The 17,247-nt window shown below is 36.1% G+C and overlaps 2 protein-coding genes across 5 annotated transcripts; one reads left to right on the top strand and one right to left on the bottom strand.

The window, feature by feature from the left end:
* Positions 1-1,454: 1,454 nt before the first annotated feature.
* On the bottom strand, positions 1,455-9,062 carry LOC121248322 (traB domain-containing protein). Of its 4 annotated transcripts, none has more exons than XM_041146760.1 (7): positions 8,598-9,060; positions 7,869-7,984; positions 7,709-7,797; positions 7,533-7,607; positions 7,219-7,350; positions 2,188-2,283; positions 1,455-1,837 (listed from the first exon to the last, which is right to left on the bottom strand). In XM_041146760.1, exons 1-7 carry the CDS (start codon positions 8,975-8,977, stop codon positions 1,562-1,564), a joined length of 1,164 nt encoding a protein of 387 aa, XP_041002694.1. In that variant the 5' UTR covers positions 8,978-9,060; the 3' UTR covers positions 1,455-1,561. The 4 variants fall into 4 exon arrangements, with proteins under 4 accessions (XP_041002694.1, XP_041002695.1, XP_041002696.1 ...); XM_041146761.1 differs by having other exon boundaries at positions 7,219-7,326; positions 8,598-9,059; XM_041146762.1 differs by lacking the exon at positions 2,188-2,283 and having other exon boundaries at positions 8,598-9,062.
* A 1,873-nt stretch (positions 9,063-10,935) lies between these two features.
* On the top strand, positions 10,936-12,117 carry LOC121248360 (ethylene-responsive transcription factor ERF027-like). Its single transcript, XM_041146815.1, has one exon. It carries the CDS (start codon positions 11,057-11,059, stop codon positions 11,783-11,785), a length of 729 nt encoding a protein of 242 aa, XP_041002749.1. The 5' UTR covers positions 10,936-11,056; the 3' UTR covers positions 11,786-12,117.
* The last annotated feature ends 5,130 nt before the right edge of the window (positions 12,118-17,247 follow it).

Below are 17,247 nucleotides of genomic sequence, written 5' to 3'. Positions count from 1 at the left end.
AATAACGATATAACGACCGATCAAGCATATTAAATACAAGATGATTACGTCAAGTGAATCTTGTAATACTTAATATTATGACGCCTTATTATACACATTTAATCATTTAAATGTATATAATTCGGTTATCTCAAACAAAAAAAAAATGTTCAATTTAATTAGACACTAATATATGATTAAAAGGATTAATGCTTCAAATTTAGTTATAATTTACAGCTATTTGAAGTGCTGATGCATTGAAATAGGGTTATGAGTACGTGACATTATTGAAATCAATGGTCACGATCGAATAAGTACTACTACTCCAAGTTTATTTTAAAATCATGATCTTAATTCTTTATTACTAAACAAAACTAGTCATGATCAGTACGAACATGATATCAGTCTATAAGTGTGTACCAAATGAAATCATGAGGAAACCAATTAGTGAAGTGGCAACACACGTGTGCAAGTAAAATGTTGCTATTTGTTGTGTCAATTTGGCTGGTTTCTGGAAAACACTTCTATAAATCTATGGGTAGAAAAGGACCCGGCCGTTTCCTTCGGTTACATCCATATAAAGTTGACCCACCTCCATGTCTCCAGATGTTAAAAAAGAAAATCATGCATAATAAATGTGCCTTATCATGACATACTAATTATTATCTAGAAATTAATTCCCAATGAAATTTATTGTGTCCACATTCAAAATTGGCATGGACAAGTGCCTCCATGCTATTCTTACAACTCATACATGAATTAATACCATATAATCAATTACGCCACTTAGATTATATAATAGGTCTTGAAAAATTATATATTTTTCATTCTTTTACTATCATTTTTATAAATAAAAAAATAACGTTAAATTATAATGATTGAAAAATAGTAAATAATAATTATCCTATATATATAATTTTACTTAAAAAGAATCCAAAATCTCAAAAGTTGATTATATAAGTTGAATATGCAGCATGTTCATTGGTTCTTTTTACAATGCTGCTTTCTTTTTCATTAATTATTACACAAAAAGAATAAAAAGGAAAAAAAGTTCCAGATGAGTATTCCATCTAATTAAGACTCTGAACTGTCCCAAGTCAGCTCACAATTTTGGCCGTTATAATTTTGTAGTCAACTTAATTTCCAGTGTAGGACAAATTAAAAGGGTTCATTAAATTAAGGCTTCGTTGTCTTCTTCTTATTATGCACTAGCTTTTCCTTTATATTAATGCTTTCTCTTTCCTACTCAGCTTTGACTTTCGATAATTCCAAAGGTTAAAAACTCATTAATTTTCACAAAAAAAAAAAAAAAAAAAAAAAACAAAGTAGAATCCCAGATAAGATCAATAATTGATCTGTCTGAACTGTCCCGAGCCAGCCCACAATTAATGCCATTTCATGTTTAAACATTTAAATTCACCCCATTACACATCAATATCCAAACTAACACATTTAATGATTAGTTGTTCTATTAATTAATAACATTAATAATGCATATTTATTATAGAAATTTGAATTTTGAATAAACAAATTAAAGTAGTAGAATATATAGTTGAAAATGAGGATCACCCGATCGAGTACTCTAGGCTCCACCTTTTATCTGTTCATATAATGCCCACAGCAGAATGCCAATTACAGTGTCTCTAGCCAGACTCTTAAGAAGACCATCAACCCAACGATTGGAGCCATGATTATCACCATCTGGCCTCTTCCCTCCTGCAAGGTCCCGAAACCTCAAGTTTCCTTGGTCTGATACCAATGCATATATCACTCCATTCATGTGCCCCTTTCCAATCACCCCCACCACTCTTTTACTGTTATTCACAGCTTTGCTCCGCTTTAGTGACCATGCAAGGTACTGGCATGAGACAGAAAAACATCACATATTCCTTTATTACATTGATGATTATAGAGCTTAGGAAAGCAAAGCAGAAATATATTGAATGCCTCTTGATTCGGAAAAGAAATTAAAGAGATCCAAAGTGACAACGCGGTTATATATTAGTTATGATATTACAACATGAGTTAGCAAAGACTAATCTTTCCCCTCTTGATTCAACAAAACTAAATGAAAATTTTAAGTTCGTTTGTGCACAAACTTTTTTTATTCCAATATCCCAACACTCTTTGATCCACGAGAATGTTTCCGTTTCAGAATTCGAGGACATTTTATGTTTCTAGTGCTTTTCCAGGCTGGGAAGTACTTACAGTGTCTCGTTCATGTATAAGAGGCTGCAGGAGTGATGGATATGAAAAACTTAGCTGCTCGTAGAGCCGAAAGGTGCTATCATCTGAATTTGATTCCTGCAAAATATAGTTATATTATCACAACCATATTGTCGACAATGGTGTAAAATGTGCATAGGCAATTTGATTTTACATGCTAAGAGCTCAGGAGCCAGGGATTTTTTTATTATTGCATTTCCCCTTGCTGTTACACTTCATGCTAGTTTCTAGATTCGGTTAACAATTTTTTTTTTTTTTTTTTTTAATAAGAGGACAAGACCCCAAAATTTAGATTCTGTTAACAATCGAAGGCCTCCTGTGTCCTATCCTACTTCAAAACAGAGCAATTTGCAACTGCTTTATCATTATTTCCTGCTCCTTGAGAATAGACAACTTACTTATGAATCGTGTCCGCATAATATCTATGTCTACGGGTGTGAAACAAACATAAAAATAACAATCAACCGAAAAGAAAAAGCAAGTTAATTGCAAAACACGCCATGGGCGACGTCAACTACATTCCACTTTACCTATGGATTGAGAAAGAGAAGACAACGTTCCTAATCCTCCCACCTCCACGCCTTCCATGGCCACCCCCTCCAACCCCTCTCATTCCCCTTATCTCCTTCACCCATCTAATTCCCCTAGCCTCATTCTAGTCTCTGGAGTACTCACTGGAGATAACTATCCCAAATGGCAAAAAGCAATGACTCGTGCACTCAACGCCAAAAACAAACTCAGGTTTGTTGATGGTACTCTTTCCCCACCCGCCACAGATTCACCAAATTATACTCAATGGAATCAAACAAAGGACATGGTCCTTACCTGGCTTCTTAACTCAATCAGTCCCTCCATCGCAAACTCTCTCGAATTCCATACTGATCCTCGTGAGGTGTGGCTCAACCTTCAATCCTGTTTCTATCATGGGAACAACGCACGGGTCTATCACCTTAAATGAGAGTTATCCTCCCTACACCAAAATACCACATCCATCTATGAATACTACAACCAGATTAAACAACTTTGGGATGAACTTAGTCACCTCCCAAAATGCAGTGATCTCAAAGAATTTCAACAACAAGCGAAGGATGAACGAGTTTACCAGTTTTTACTCGGTCTCAATGATTCATTCTCTCACCTAAGAACCCAGATTTTGGCACTGGAACCCCTTTCTCCCATCACTAAAATTTTCTCTATTCTGTTTCAGGAGGAACAACAGAGGCTTCTTCAAATTCAAAATTCCCCATCAGAGCTTCAAAGCTTCACCGCCCACTCCAATGGCTCCCAAAAACCACCATTCAAATGCTCGGAATGTGGCCGAAACAGCCACAAGCGTGACAGGTGCGGGCGCCGCATCGGGTACACTCCAGGTCGTGAACCCCGCATGAAGTCTCCTCCCTCCCTTCTCGGCAAACCTCCTCCAAGTCTGCTGCCAATGGCCCACCAGGCCTCTTCCTCCACCGCGAGCTCGCCAGTACTTGGTCTCACTCCCGATGTCTACCAAAAACTCTTGGATATGCTCAGCCCACCAAACCCTTCCACAAATTTCGTGGGTAATGTTTCTTACAATATCTCTTCTCCTCTAGGTTGAACATGGATCATCGATAGTGGAGTTAGCCACCACATGTGCCATGATCGGACCCTTTTCTCTACACTTTCATCTCCTTCCCATGCGCTGAATGTCTGCTTACCCACGGGTGTTTTACTTCCCATTGAAGGAATCGGCACAATTCATTTGGTTGAATCCCTTATTCTATCTAATGTCTATTTTGTCCCTTCATTCCATTTTAATTTACTTTATGTATCCCGACTCACCTCTAATAATACTTGTCTTTTTTCCTCTACTCATTATTTTTTTCAGGACCCTCAGTCGACGAAGTTGATTGGAGCGGATGAGCTTTGCAATGGACTTTATATGTATCGGCCTCAACTCGTCACAGCTCTTTCTACTCAGACTCTTGCTAATAAGATCTTATAGCACCAATGCCTAGGTCATCATTCTCATTTAAATATTTTCAATATTTTCAATAATAATCCTTGTATTATTTCTGATTGCGATATTTGTGCTCGTTCAAAGCATACTCGACTTCATTTTCCTTCAAATGCTAATAAAAGTACTTTCGCTTTCAATCGTATTTTTTGTGATATATGGGGTGGTTACCATACTTCTTCAATTTGCGATGCTCATTACTTTCTTACCATTGTTGATATTTTTCTCGCTCCACTTGGATCTATCTCATGCGACATAAATCTAAAGCATATACTCCTTTCATACATTTTTTTGCACTTATCCAGAATCAGTTCAACACCATGATTTAAATTATAAGAACTGATAATGGACAAGAATTTATTTCCCAAAAATTTCAAAATTATCTTCATGACCACGGGATCATTCATGAATGTACCTACGTTGAGACTTCACAACAAAATGGTGTTGCGGAGCGCAAACACCGGCACCTTCTGAATGTCGCTTGTAGTCGCCGATTTCAAGCACATTTACCCTTAAAATTACCCTCACTGCCGCTTATCTTTTTAACCGCACCCCGAGTCGTCTTCTTCAAAATAAATCCCCTTTTGAACTTATCTTCAATATCCCACCAAATTACGCTCATTTACGCGTATTTGGATGTCTTTGTTACACTCAAATCCTCCATGCTTCTCGCGACAAATTCTCACCTCGTGCCTCAAAATGCGTCTTCCTTGGGTATCCCGGTCAACATAAAGCTTACAAACTTTACAACCTAGAAACCCAAGCTATTTTTTATTCTCGTGATGTTACTTTTCGTGAACAAATATTCCCATTCCAAACTGCTTCTTCTTCTCCAGATCCATCCCTACCCATTATTCCTCTCCCCGTCCCCGAACTCATAACTTCTTCTTCCCCTTCCACTCCTATTCCCGACCCCAACCACCTCCACCATCTCCCCTCTCCATTCGTCCTAGACGCACCACCACTCGACCCGCATATCTTCAAGATTACTTATGTCCGACCATACATACGGAGTCCACTGCATCCTCATCAGCTGCATCAACTTTAGGTACTGCTCATCATTTATCTGCTTTTCTTTCCTATTCTCATTTTTCTCCTTCTCATCTTACTTTTTTAACTGCTTTCACCACATCTTTTGACCCTTCCTGTTATTCCACTGCCATTCGCCATCCTCAGTGGCGTAAGGCCATGACTGCTGAGATCCGAGCCTTAGAGGATAATGCCACTTGGACTCTTGAATCTCTTCCCCTAGTAAGAAACCCATTGGATGTAAATGGGTTTTCAAAACTAAACTCAAAGTTGACGGCTCTATCGAGAGGTACAAAACTCAATTAGTTGCTAAAGGTTACACTCAGGTTGAAGGTCTTGACTACCATAAAACATTTGCTCCAATCGCCAAAATGACCACTGTCTGCTGCTTACTGGCAGTCGTTGCTATAAAAAATTGGGTCATTCAACAACTTGATGTCAATAATGCATTTCTCATGGTGATGTTGATGAAGAGGTCTATATAACTCCACCACTTGGATATTGCCCTAAGGGGGAGACTCGTGTGTGTCGGCTTCGGAAATCTCTATACGGCCTCAAACAAACCTCCCGCAACTGGTTTTTTAAACTAACCACTGTGCTTCTTAATGCAGGTTTTAATCAGTCTCAAGCAGACCACTCTTTATTCACTCTTATCACTCACACTAGCATCACTATTGTCCTCGTTTATGTAGACGACATCCTAGTTGCTAGCAATGATATTTCCCAGATCAATGTTTTCAAGAGCATTCTCTCTACACACTTCAAAACAAAGGATCTCGGCTCCCTCAAATATTTCCTTAGTCTCGAAGTTGCTCGCTCTCAGAAAGGCATCTTCCTCAACCAACGCAAATACACACTTGATATCATGATTGATAGTGGTCAACTTGGTGCTCGGACCGCTCACTTTCCCATTTAACAAAATTTGAAGCTCACAGACTGTGATGGCTCTTTCCTCAGCGACCTTGGTGCCTATCGACGACTGGTTGGACGTCTTATTTACCTGACTATAACACATCCTAATGTTGTTTTTGCAGTGAATATTCTCAGCCAGTTCATGCATGCTCCTCAAGATCCACACATGCAAGCTGCCATCCGCATCCTTCGCTATCTCAAAGGCAGTCCAACTCAAGGCATTTTTTTTTCTCATCATCTAGCACTTTGCATGTTTCCGCTTGCATAGACTCAGATTGGGCCAGCTGCCCCACTACTCGCAGATCCACCGCAAGGTTCTTCATTCAGCTTGGCACGAGCCCTATTTCTTGGTGCACAAAAAAGTAGACGACAGTGGCACGTTCTTCCGCTGAAGCTGAATATCGCGCCATGGCAGTTATCACTTGCGAACTCACTTGGCTGAAATAGCTCCTCACAGATCTTGGTGTCTCTTATTCTGAGCCTATTAGTCTTTATTGTGACAATCAATCCGCTCTACATATCGCTCACAACCCTGTCTTCCACGAGCGCACCAAACACATTGAAATTGATTGTTACATTATTCATGATAAAATTCGGGCAGGCCTCCTTACAGCTGTTCACACCTCTTCTCATGAGCAAGTCGTCGACATCTTCCCCAAAGCCTTGGGACAGGAACTTTTCCAACACTTTCTACGTAAGTTGGGCATTACGGATCTCTATACACCAACTTGAGGAGGAGTATTGACAGAATCAAATCCCACCAAATTAGCAATCTCTTAATCTTAGAAAATTTGACTTTTAATTGTAATTATTGAGAAAATTTGCCATTCAATTGTAATTATTTCTTTTTTAATAGTTAACATAGAAAGACTAGGAATGTATCTATATATTTTAGACATCCTTACACTGTAATTCAGACTTTTGAAAAATAAAATGTTCAATTCTTAACATCCTCGGAGCCATGGATACATTTACGTGTGCGTACTCTCTCTCTCTCTCTCTCTCTCTCTCCCCCCTTACTAAGACATCAATAAGGAATAAATCAGATCGTACAGATGACAAAGAAACCAGGGTAAGCATACCTTGAGACCGTTCCTAGACATATCAGATGATGATGTTATCCCACGAATAACCGATGTCACTAAACTCAATTTCTCAGTCCAAGTTAGAGAATTCCAAGCCCTTTCAAGCTGCAACAACACAGATGACAATGACTGAAATTCTGTCACTTGGCATATTATGTATATCTTAAAAACCCAGCTTCCAAAACAAAGACCAATGAATATACTAATTAATTTAATGCGTGATCACTAAAATAAAATATCATTATGGCCAGAATAGGAATTAACTTTAAAACGTCTCACAAGAATGCAAGAGTCAACATGTCTATACATACCGTTATCTCAATTGGACGATCCCCCAAAACTATTTGAGCTCCTATTTCTTCGGATACTTTTCGAGCAGCACGGAACTATATTTTAGGGAACAACTTGGTAAATCAGCATTCTCAAAACAAAAACAAAGGCAAGTTTCTCAAGTGCTTGATTGGGTACTTTAATTTAAATCGACTACCTCGCCACCAAAAGGGCGGTTGATATCTGAAGAGATTTTTGAGGAAAACACTGCCAGTAGTAGACGCAGTGCTAGAGCGGTTTGACCCCCTGCCATCCGGATATTTAGTAACTAATTTTCGGATGGAACATGTTGAAAAGCACAACTTCTTACTGCTTACCCAAGTTTATGCTACGACCAACTGCACCAAAGAATTCATTCCCACTCAAAGAAAACATATTTGAACGTAATTTCTGTACAGCCGCACCATCATTGGAAGTGTACATGATTCCAGCTCTGAAAATGAACTCTGCAACAACTGGAGTTAAGATGTGGATTGAAGGTAAACAAGTTTGAGAACCATACTGCTTAATTATTGCAATCTTTGTTGCCAATCAAAGCACTAAAATAGTGTTAATGCTATGTCCATTGTCCAGATAAAGTGTAGCCTTGAGATCAGAAAGAAAAATAAAACACTTGGCCATCTGAGAGGCCTTGCAGCATATAGAATCAACTAAATCCTGCATAAGATTTAGTTCTATTTATTGACATCAGTTATATGTTACCTGTACTCTCAATCAGATATTCGAGGTGATATTGCTGGCTAAATCCTTAAGTTTCCAAAGGTCAAGAACCGTAATTGTTAAGTCTATGATAGTCATGATTGTGGATTGGGGTAATTGGATGTATATTAGTGAAAATTGGTCAAACACTTCGCTTGTGAAACCGCAACATGGAAAAGGAAGTCGTAAAAATCTCTAAGCTTTCGCAAATGGAGAATCACCTTTTTTTTTTTTTTCCTTTTTCAGGGAAATGCCTTTGTTTATATATTAGCATTCAGTATTCTACTTCACAATTTGCATTGACAAACTAAATTCAACCAATAACCAGTAAAAAAAATCACACTTGCCTGCTTCTACACAGCTCCACCACCACATTATCAGGCTTCACAGCCCGCACAACGCGCTCAACATCCTCAACCGATTCCTGTGATATGTGGGTAGTCCCGACCAACCATATCTTCTCCGGCTCCACAAACTCCGTTCTCCATGCTGGTACTGGACCATACCGTCTTTTCTCAATCAATACCAAGCTCCCAGTATCAGCCAAATCAAGCAATTCAGGGTAAGTTTGGGCTATTATGGTTCTTGAATCATCCAGGATTTCGGTTCTAAAATCAAAGTCTGGTGGAGGTGGTTTGATTGAAACCTTGGAGGGTTTTAGGGGCTTTTTGGAGAGGCAAAATGGGTTGGTGGTGAAGATGGGGAAGGATGATTTGAGGGTCTCCATGGATGAGAATGAGAGAGCTACGTGGGTCTTTGTGCGACTCTCAGAAATGCGAGTGTTCCTAGCTAATTTTGTGTTTAAGAATTTAGATAAGGCAACTAACTTTAACGACCATAAGCCCACACATGAGCAGGGCTTTGATTGTCACACGTGTAGGTGAGCTACTTTCTTTTTTCTTTTTTTTTCTTTTTTTTCAATTTTATGTTTTTTAAATTTGGCCGGAAACTGGAGTTTGGTCATTTAAAGATGAAGAATGATAAGACAGGTGATATGACAAATACAGCACATAACCTGGGTGTAATGTTACGTGCACCCACATATCTGAAAGGCACGTGGGTAGCATTTAAGGACAGTGACTCGACAGATTTCATCGGTAACATGTGAAAGCTTTTCATGCTCTGTTACCGATATTTAAAAAAACCGCGTTTTGGAAAATGGAAATGAAAAAAAAAAAGAAAAAAACAAACTTTCTTAGGACCTAGGAAAAAAAAAATTGTAATAAGAATGAAGAAAAGAAAATTATGTGTAAGATATGTAAATGATTAGGTCTCGTTTATATTTAAAATTTAGTTCAATTTATTTTATTTAATTATTATAATTTTTTAAATTTTTATATAAAATATAATAAATAATTTAATTTTTTTAAAATTTTAAAATAATAATAATATTTTAATAATATTATATTCAACTTATCTAAAATCATTTCAATTCTTTTTTTAATTCAGGCCTAACTGATTTTAGTACTTGAAAATATTATATAAATGAATAATGTTATATATAATTTTGTGTTGTATAAGTTTAGTATATTTTTATTAAAGAAAATAAAATTTATGATTAAAAATTAGATTTTTTTCTTATATTATCGAAGCAATATTTGTATATTTTAAAATTTTATATTTTTATTATATAAAAATGGCAAGTATATATCTATTAAATTCCTCTACATGGGCACCTTTGTTAATTTATTTTCTGTGTGTTTTTCTGGATGACTTGCTGGAGCTTTTCAGATGCTAGCTAGTCGCCTAACCATATCAATGCACAAAGCCTGTATCTAGACTTTGGCAATTGCAGCTTTTAACATCAGTGGCCCACAGACTAATGAATGAGGGTATACGCATGTATAAGCTGATTGACCTATGATTTTTTTAGAAAAAATATACATATATATATATAATTTTCCAACCACCTCAGAAAATCAAACTAAAGGAACAATAATAATCTGTGGTAAAACGAAACAGACTTTTAACTGAAGATAATGATTAGTCCCTGCTAAATTGCTAATGTTCTTGCCGATGGAATATCATTTCCTACTCTCCCTCGTAAATAGAATGCAAAGCAAGTTCCAAAACTGACCAACATATTAATATATAATAATGGAAACCATTTCCTATATCTATATATATATATATATAAATTCTTTAAAATATATATATATATATATATATATATAAATCACAGTACTCCATTAGAAGTCGGATTTTGTATCCAAATAAGTAGCCAATAAATAAAGAGAAGGGTCACCATGAACTAAATAAATCATCACGAACAAAGTTTAAAAAAATTAAAAAAATTAAAAAAAAAAAAAAAACCAATTCACATGAAATTAAAAAAGATATTTCTCAAATTTCATTAACTTTAAAAACTTCAAATAGAAGAGAAATAGATTTTCGCAAAACATTAGATATTCAATAAATATAATATATTTTTATTCTATTTTATTATGATGAGAAATTGGAATTAGAGTTTTCCATGAAAGTGAAAGAAAAGATGAAGTGTTTGGTCAAGTACCACAATGAAAAGGAAATGTTAATTGACCGGGTAGTTTACAGCTAATTGCTAGTTTGCGCCTAATACGTGTGCCCACTTTTGGTCACACCATGTCAGCCTAGAGGGTTAGCCACGAATTTCCCACGCTTTTCCCCCCATCCTTTCACTTCCTCTTAAATGAACCCAAAATCCCATGACACATACCATTAAACCTTTCACAGATCAATTCTATATTACAGTTCGACCCCTATCTATCTACTTTTTCCATATTTTGTTTACGTACACAAACAAAAGTATACATATTCATGCACTCACATGGCCAATAATCCTGCTAACGTGCGCCAAGATGACCCACAGCCGCAAGTTCCTGTGCCCATCCTCTCCATACAAGTGCCTGAACCTTCTTTCCCAGCTAATGTGCGCCAGGAGGAGACTACGCCACGTCTTTCTGTTCCCAGTCCCACAACCTTTGAAGACCCGTCTCCTAGGCCCGTACCATCTCCAGGCGAATCACTGGGTCAACAGGCCTCCGGTGGGAGCCCGAAGTATAGGGGAGTGCGGAGCCGGAGCGGGAAATGGGTGTCCGAAATACGGGAGCCACGTAAGACTACGCGCATTTGGCTCGGTACGTACCCGTCTCCGGAGATGGCGGCCGCCGCCTACGACGTGGCCGCTCTGGCCTTGAAAGGCCCCGATGCCTCTCTTAACTTCCCGAATTCTATCCTTTCGTACCCAATACCATCTTCGACATCTGGGATCGATATTCAAGCCGCGGCGGCCAGAGCGGCGGAGGCTATGGCACGGAAGCCGGAGACGTCGGAGAGTACTGAAGGAAAACAGGAAACGAAGCCCTCGGAAAATAAGGACACAACGATCGGCAGTAGCAGTACTCAGGTGGGCGAGGAGTATATCGACGAGGAAGCGCTCCTGAACATGCCGAATTTGCTGGTGGACATGGCGGAGGGAATGCTCGTGAGCCCGCCGAGGATTGAGTCGAAGTCTTCGGACGACTCAGATGGAGAAGATTTATGGAGTTATTCCTAAGAAGGCACAAATCGGAAGAAAGAAACATATATATAAATTTATATAATCGTCGCTTGCCACTTCAGGTAATGGTATTCATGGAAAAGTTTTTGAGTATTTTCCATATTGCGTGTGGTTTTTTCTCTCTCTCTCTTTTTTTTTTTTTTGGTTTCCTATTAGGTTTTCAAAGTGCTTTCCTACATGATTCTCTGCATTCTGGTTCTGGTTCTGAACTACATGAGCAGCAGTCGCGTTAGGTAGGTAGGAAGGTAGAACTAGTGTTGATTTTGCTGCTGATCATGTCTTGGTGGTTGTGTTGTTGATGTATATACAAATTTCAAGAGCTTACAATATTTCGACCTTCTCATGTGTTGGATCTTGCCAAGTTTTTATTTTTTATTTTTCAGTGGCCTATGATCAATCCAGTAGTTCACGTACCCTCAGAACACTTGCTACTCAAATAAATGATGTTATATCGTTTAAAGTTAATGGTTATGTAATCAATTTTATTGATATGACGTCCTACAATCGATTAAGTATCACCCTGTCTATATATCTTGGAGATACGCCTACGTACGTACCTTGCTAATTAATAGTTAATCCGCCCTTTTGATTCAAAAGAAGAAGGATTTTATTAATTATCCAAATATCTATAAACTTTTTAGACATCATGGTAGTCAAACATGATTTGAGACGAGGCAAAATTTGTGCCAAAATCAAGGGCAGCATTTTCAGGAAATTTGAATAACTTTTGACTGAACTTTTAAAATTTCTATTTGTTTTCTTAATTCTTTCGTAAGCTGATCACCGAACTTTTTCTCTGTTTCTCATCCATGCATGAGGGTTGTGATTATATATATCATTCACGATTGCACCTTTGAGTTTTGATAATCATTCCAAAGCAGTCCGATCGAGCTGATTTATGATAATTATTTCACAATGGGTCTGAGTTTATATATATACATATATGCATAAGATCTATCTAAAGGTCGTGTTATTTCATCAACTGATTAAATCATGTCTTATCAATACCATACCCAAAAAAAGACAACAAAGAGATCAAAGAATCCCTCGGCTGACCTTAGACGGAAGAGTAAAAGAAATTAACAATCATGATGAAGATATTAAAGGAAGATCATGACCACATGAATGATGATCTAATTACTTTAAAAAGAAAGTTGATCTGTTTTGTCTTTCCAAAAGAGGATGAATGTTAAAGATACGGTCAATAAAATTAGAAGCAGCCATGGCCTAGCACTAGAGATTGATTTCTATTAATGTAAATGGCCGGTGGGATCAAATTAAGAATATTATTAGTATTTTTTATTTTTTATTTTTTTGAGTGGGAATTAGATTAGAAGATTAGTTATATATACAAAGCTAATTAATTAACATAATAATATTTCTGAATATTAGTGGATAATTAAGTTCAATTAACAGAAGGAATAATACTGTTCCAAAAGCGGCTAAGAAATAGTTAAAAGGACTAATGAATGGAAGGAGAAGGAAAGCATAACCACCTTTATCTTTTCAAGGTGCATGATTGGATTTGGAAACCTTCAATCACCTTTTAATACAATGCTAACGATAAGATTAAATTAGAGCAATGCAGCTAATTCGTCATGGGTGACGTACTACGACTTGGACTAGAATGGTTGTCTCCTCCAACACCCCCTTACCTTACTAAACAAATTAATTAGCCCCTCTCGTTCCTTTTTTTTTTTTTTTTTTTTTTGTTTTAAGCTTTGGATCGAGGATATATAGAAAATATTATTTGACGTAATGGTTGTTGATTGACGGTCAATGCACATGATCTATCATTATTATACACGTACACATATACCTAAACATAATTACATATACATAGATCATGTTGGTTGAAATTCGATAGGTCTGATCAGAATTAGAACACTTGGGGTCGACATGTTGACTAATTTTAACCGTACACAAAAATTCTAGTTAAAACAGATGCACGTTCTTAATTCCTATTAGGATCGATCGTCTCTGTTATGAGCATGACCAGCGACGAGGCATCATTTCTTTTTTTTAGCAGCAAAGTAGTTGCTAGAGTACCGTAAAATGGAAATTTTGTAAATAGTAATAAAATGATTTATGAATAGTAATAAAATAGTTTTAGTTAAGATATTTTATTATGTTTTGAAAAATTGAAGAAAAAAAAATTGAATAAAAAAATTAAAAAATTATTTGAATATAATTTTTTAATATTACTTTTGTTTTAAAAATTAGAAAATTTGTTTTTTTTTTTTTTTTTTTGGTTTTGTTTTGAAATTTAAAAAAATTGTAATAATTAGATTAAAAAATTGAAGACTTGAAATTGAAAATTGTTTTTGTGTTTAAGTGATTTTTGAAAATGGAATTTTGAGAAATTTTAAGATGAGATGAGATATCTCAAGTTTCAACTCATCTCACTTCCCATACGCATGAAAACCCAATATTAGTTTTGCCTTTAAGCGATAATTATATTTTTATTAAAACTCCTTCTCAGGTATAACCAGATTTGCTTCAATACATGTAATATTTAATTAAATGTGATAGAGTGTAAAGTTAAAATTCAAACTCATGACCTTTGATATTATATAAAATTATCACTTATTTCAAAAGTTTAAATTGATGAATAAATGTAAATCTAGCGCTACATTTAGATGTTGAATTGAGTTGTGAATAATAGTATTTGTAGGTCCCATTGAGATGGGTTTAAAGTTTTTAGACTTCAGCCCGTTTGGATGTTGAGCTGAATTTAGATGAATTGAGTTCTTTATGAATAGTAATAAGTTGAGATGGTAGAGTGAGTTTTGTGTGGCCCACCTAAAATGAGTTTAGATGTGTTTGGATGTTAAGTTGAGTTTAGATGTATTTATAAAAAATTAAAAAAAGTTGTGGGTCCCGTATGTAAAGAGGTGTTGAGTTAAAAAATGTTGTGAATCCCAAGTGTAAAAATATTTTGAGTTGAGATGAGTTTAGTGATTTGAGAGTTGAGTATTTAGATATTAGACTCAGTTTAAAATTAGACTGAGTCCAACTTCCAAACAGGGTCTGATATATATATAAAATGTATGAAGTAGGTTGAAGTGAATTTAACTTTTTAGGTTGAAATGTATGAAGTAGGTTGATATGAGTTTAATTTTTTTATGAAAAATTGAAAAAGTAGCAAGTCTCATCTATGATTAATTTGAGATGAGTTGAATTTAGTTCAACAATTAAACACAAGCTTAATCATATATATTTGTATTAACATAGCATATGGAAAACTTGTCTGACTAAAAAACTTAAAACAGAGTAGTGGGAATGCTTGGGAATATAGAGTGTATCATTTCCCTCTTTACCTTATAATGGCCCGTAATATTTCAAAATTATTTTATCCAAACTTAATAAGGGAAAAGTTTTGGAGAAAAAGAGAGAGTGAGATGAGATTGAACCTAATAACGAAGTAAAATCACTACTGGTAGCTCCAGTATTACATGTATATCTTTTTTTTTCTGATTAATTTTATCGAAGAATTTCAAGAAAAATAAATTTCAATTAATTAATGCTGATTGAAATGCTCAAACTCAGCCTACAGCTATGTTAATTTGGACAAATACATACATACATATATATATATATATATATATATACATACATACATATATATATCTTAGGCATGCAGGGATGACTTCATTGAAAATAGAAGTTTCTGGGAAATGCAGCAGTATAAAATATCTTTAATTTAGTGCTACGTACGAGCTTACTCTGGAAGAAATACGTGGGCTAAGTCCAAGCTGAATTAGTGAGAAGCGCGTGCTTTAAGAATTAAGGGGATGCCTATCTCGAAGCAATGGACTTTTCTATATTCGTTTTTCCTTCTCTGGTCAATACATGTAAACTGAATCAATGCAAAATCTCAGATGGAACTTGAGCCTAGTTGCCAAGTGGATCAGAGTATCAGATATCTTGGTCTGAACCAAACTCTCAATTGAGTTTCAATCTAACCAGGAAAGAGCTTATGTGAACGTCAAAGATTTGGCTTTGTCCCAATCAAACTAGGCCAACTCAAATGCATGAATGAGCTCTTCATTGCAGTAGTAGTAGTCCTGAGAACCCCCATGCCTCTCTCCTTCCTCCTCCATAATTCCATTAATAGCCAAGGAAGAGAGTATCTGAGTCGTACGTATGGTCAACTTCACTCCCCAAAAAACTTAATATAGGATAAACCCACGTTTAGGTGTAGGCTATCCATAGCTGCTGTCATTCTCATCTTTACCCACCGCCTTTCTAGATTGGAACGATGGGAGTGATAAGCAAAAAACAATAAATTCTTTACTAGGTCACGTGTCATAATTTTATTGGGATTGATATCCACCCTATGCATACTTTCATGTTGCTATCACTGACAGAGTCCATCCATGCCACCTCGTATGCCACATCAGCAATAATGAATTCATGTTAATGGAGAAGAAGTCAATGTTTTGAATACCGTACCGGACAGTGTACCGGTCAAGGTATTGGAACGAAATATTTCGGTACCGGTACCATTTCGAGATAACTTTTCAGGATAACGTTTCGGGATAGTCGATCTATAAATAAATTATATATATAAATATATATAAAAATTATATTCTAAAATAATAGTCTATATATAAATAAATTATATACAAATACATATATATAAATTATAAATAGTCTAGTCTGAATTGAGGGTTAAAAAATAAGTTTGTAGTTTGAAAAAATGAAAAAAAAAAATATAGGCCGGTACATGTCGAAATTGAGGCCGGTATGACCGGTACCGGCCGGTACGGCCGGTATTTTGGCCGATACGGAACAGATATAGTACCTGTACCGGCCGGACGGCCGAAACGAAAAATTTCGACCGTACCGGCCGGTACGGTACGAAATTTAAAACTTTAGAAGAAGTACCAAAATAAGCAAAAGTCTAAAAATAAAAAATATTAAAGAAATAAAAGGAAATCATATTTATAATTATGAAGTGCGTAAATGTCGTATAATTATTTTGAATAAAATAAATAAATACATGATTCACATAAAAATTAATTGATTTTTTAATATTAAATTTTATTTATTTCAAAATAATTATACAATATTTATACATTTTTATGACTTTATCTAACGTTGCCAATAAGGATAATGTATGGAGACACATTGCGAGGCAAATGTGATTTAACTGATTCTCAAGGAGGGGAAAGGGGCGATGGGGAGAGGTGAAAGGGCGGCAGAAAATAAGAAGTAAAAGCTGGACACGTGTTAAATTTATCAGTGAGATCTTTTCAGGAATTTTAAAGAAGATATTATAAAATTATAAAAAAATAACGTGGGACCCAGAGTGGCTGGTTCAACGACGCGTTTCCGTGGCGAAACCACCACCGCCCCCTGTCTCTCGTTGTCGTTGTACGTACTCTTAAAAACGGCCTTATTAACTGTCAACCGTGTTTTGGGATATGCCTGACGTCATCCCAAAAAGGGTTTCC

Source organism: Juglans microcarpa x Juglans regia, chromosome 2D (assembly GCF_004785595.1).
Source record: "Juglans microcarpa x Juglans regia isolate MS1-56 chromosome 2D, Jm3101_v1.0, whole genome shotgun sequence".
In the NCBI taxonomy this organism is placed as follows: Eukaryota; Viridiplantae; Streptophyta; class Magnoliopsida; order Fagales; family Juglandaceae; genus Juglans; species Juglans microcarpa x Juglans regia.
Note: the sequence above shows the minus strand (reverse complement) of the source record. Positions and strands in the feature narration are given on the sequence as shown.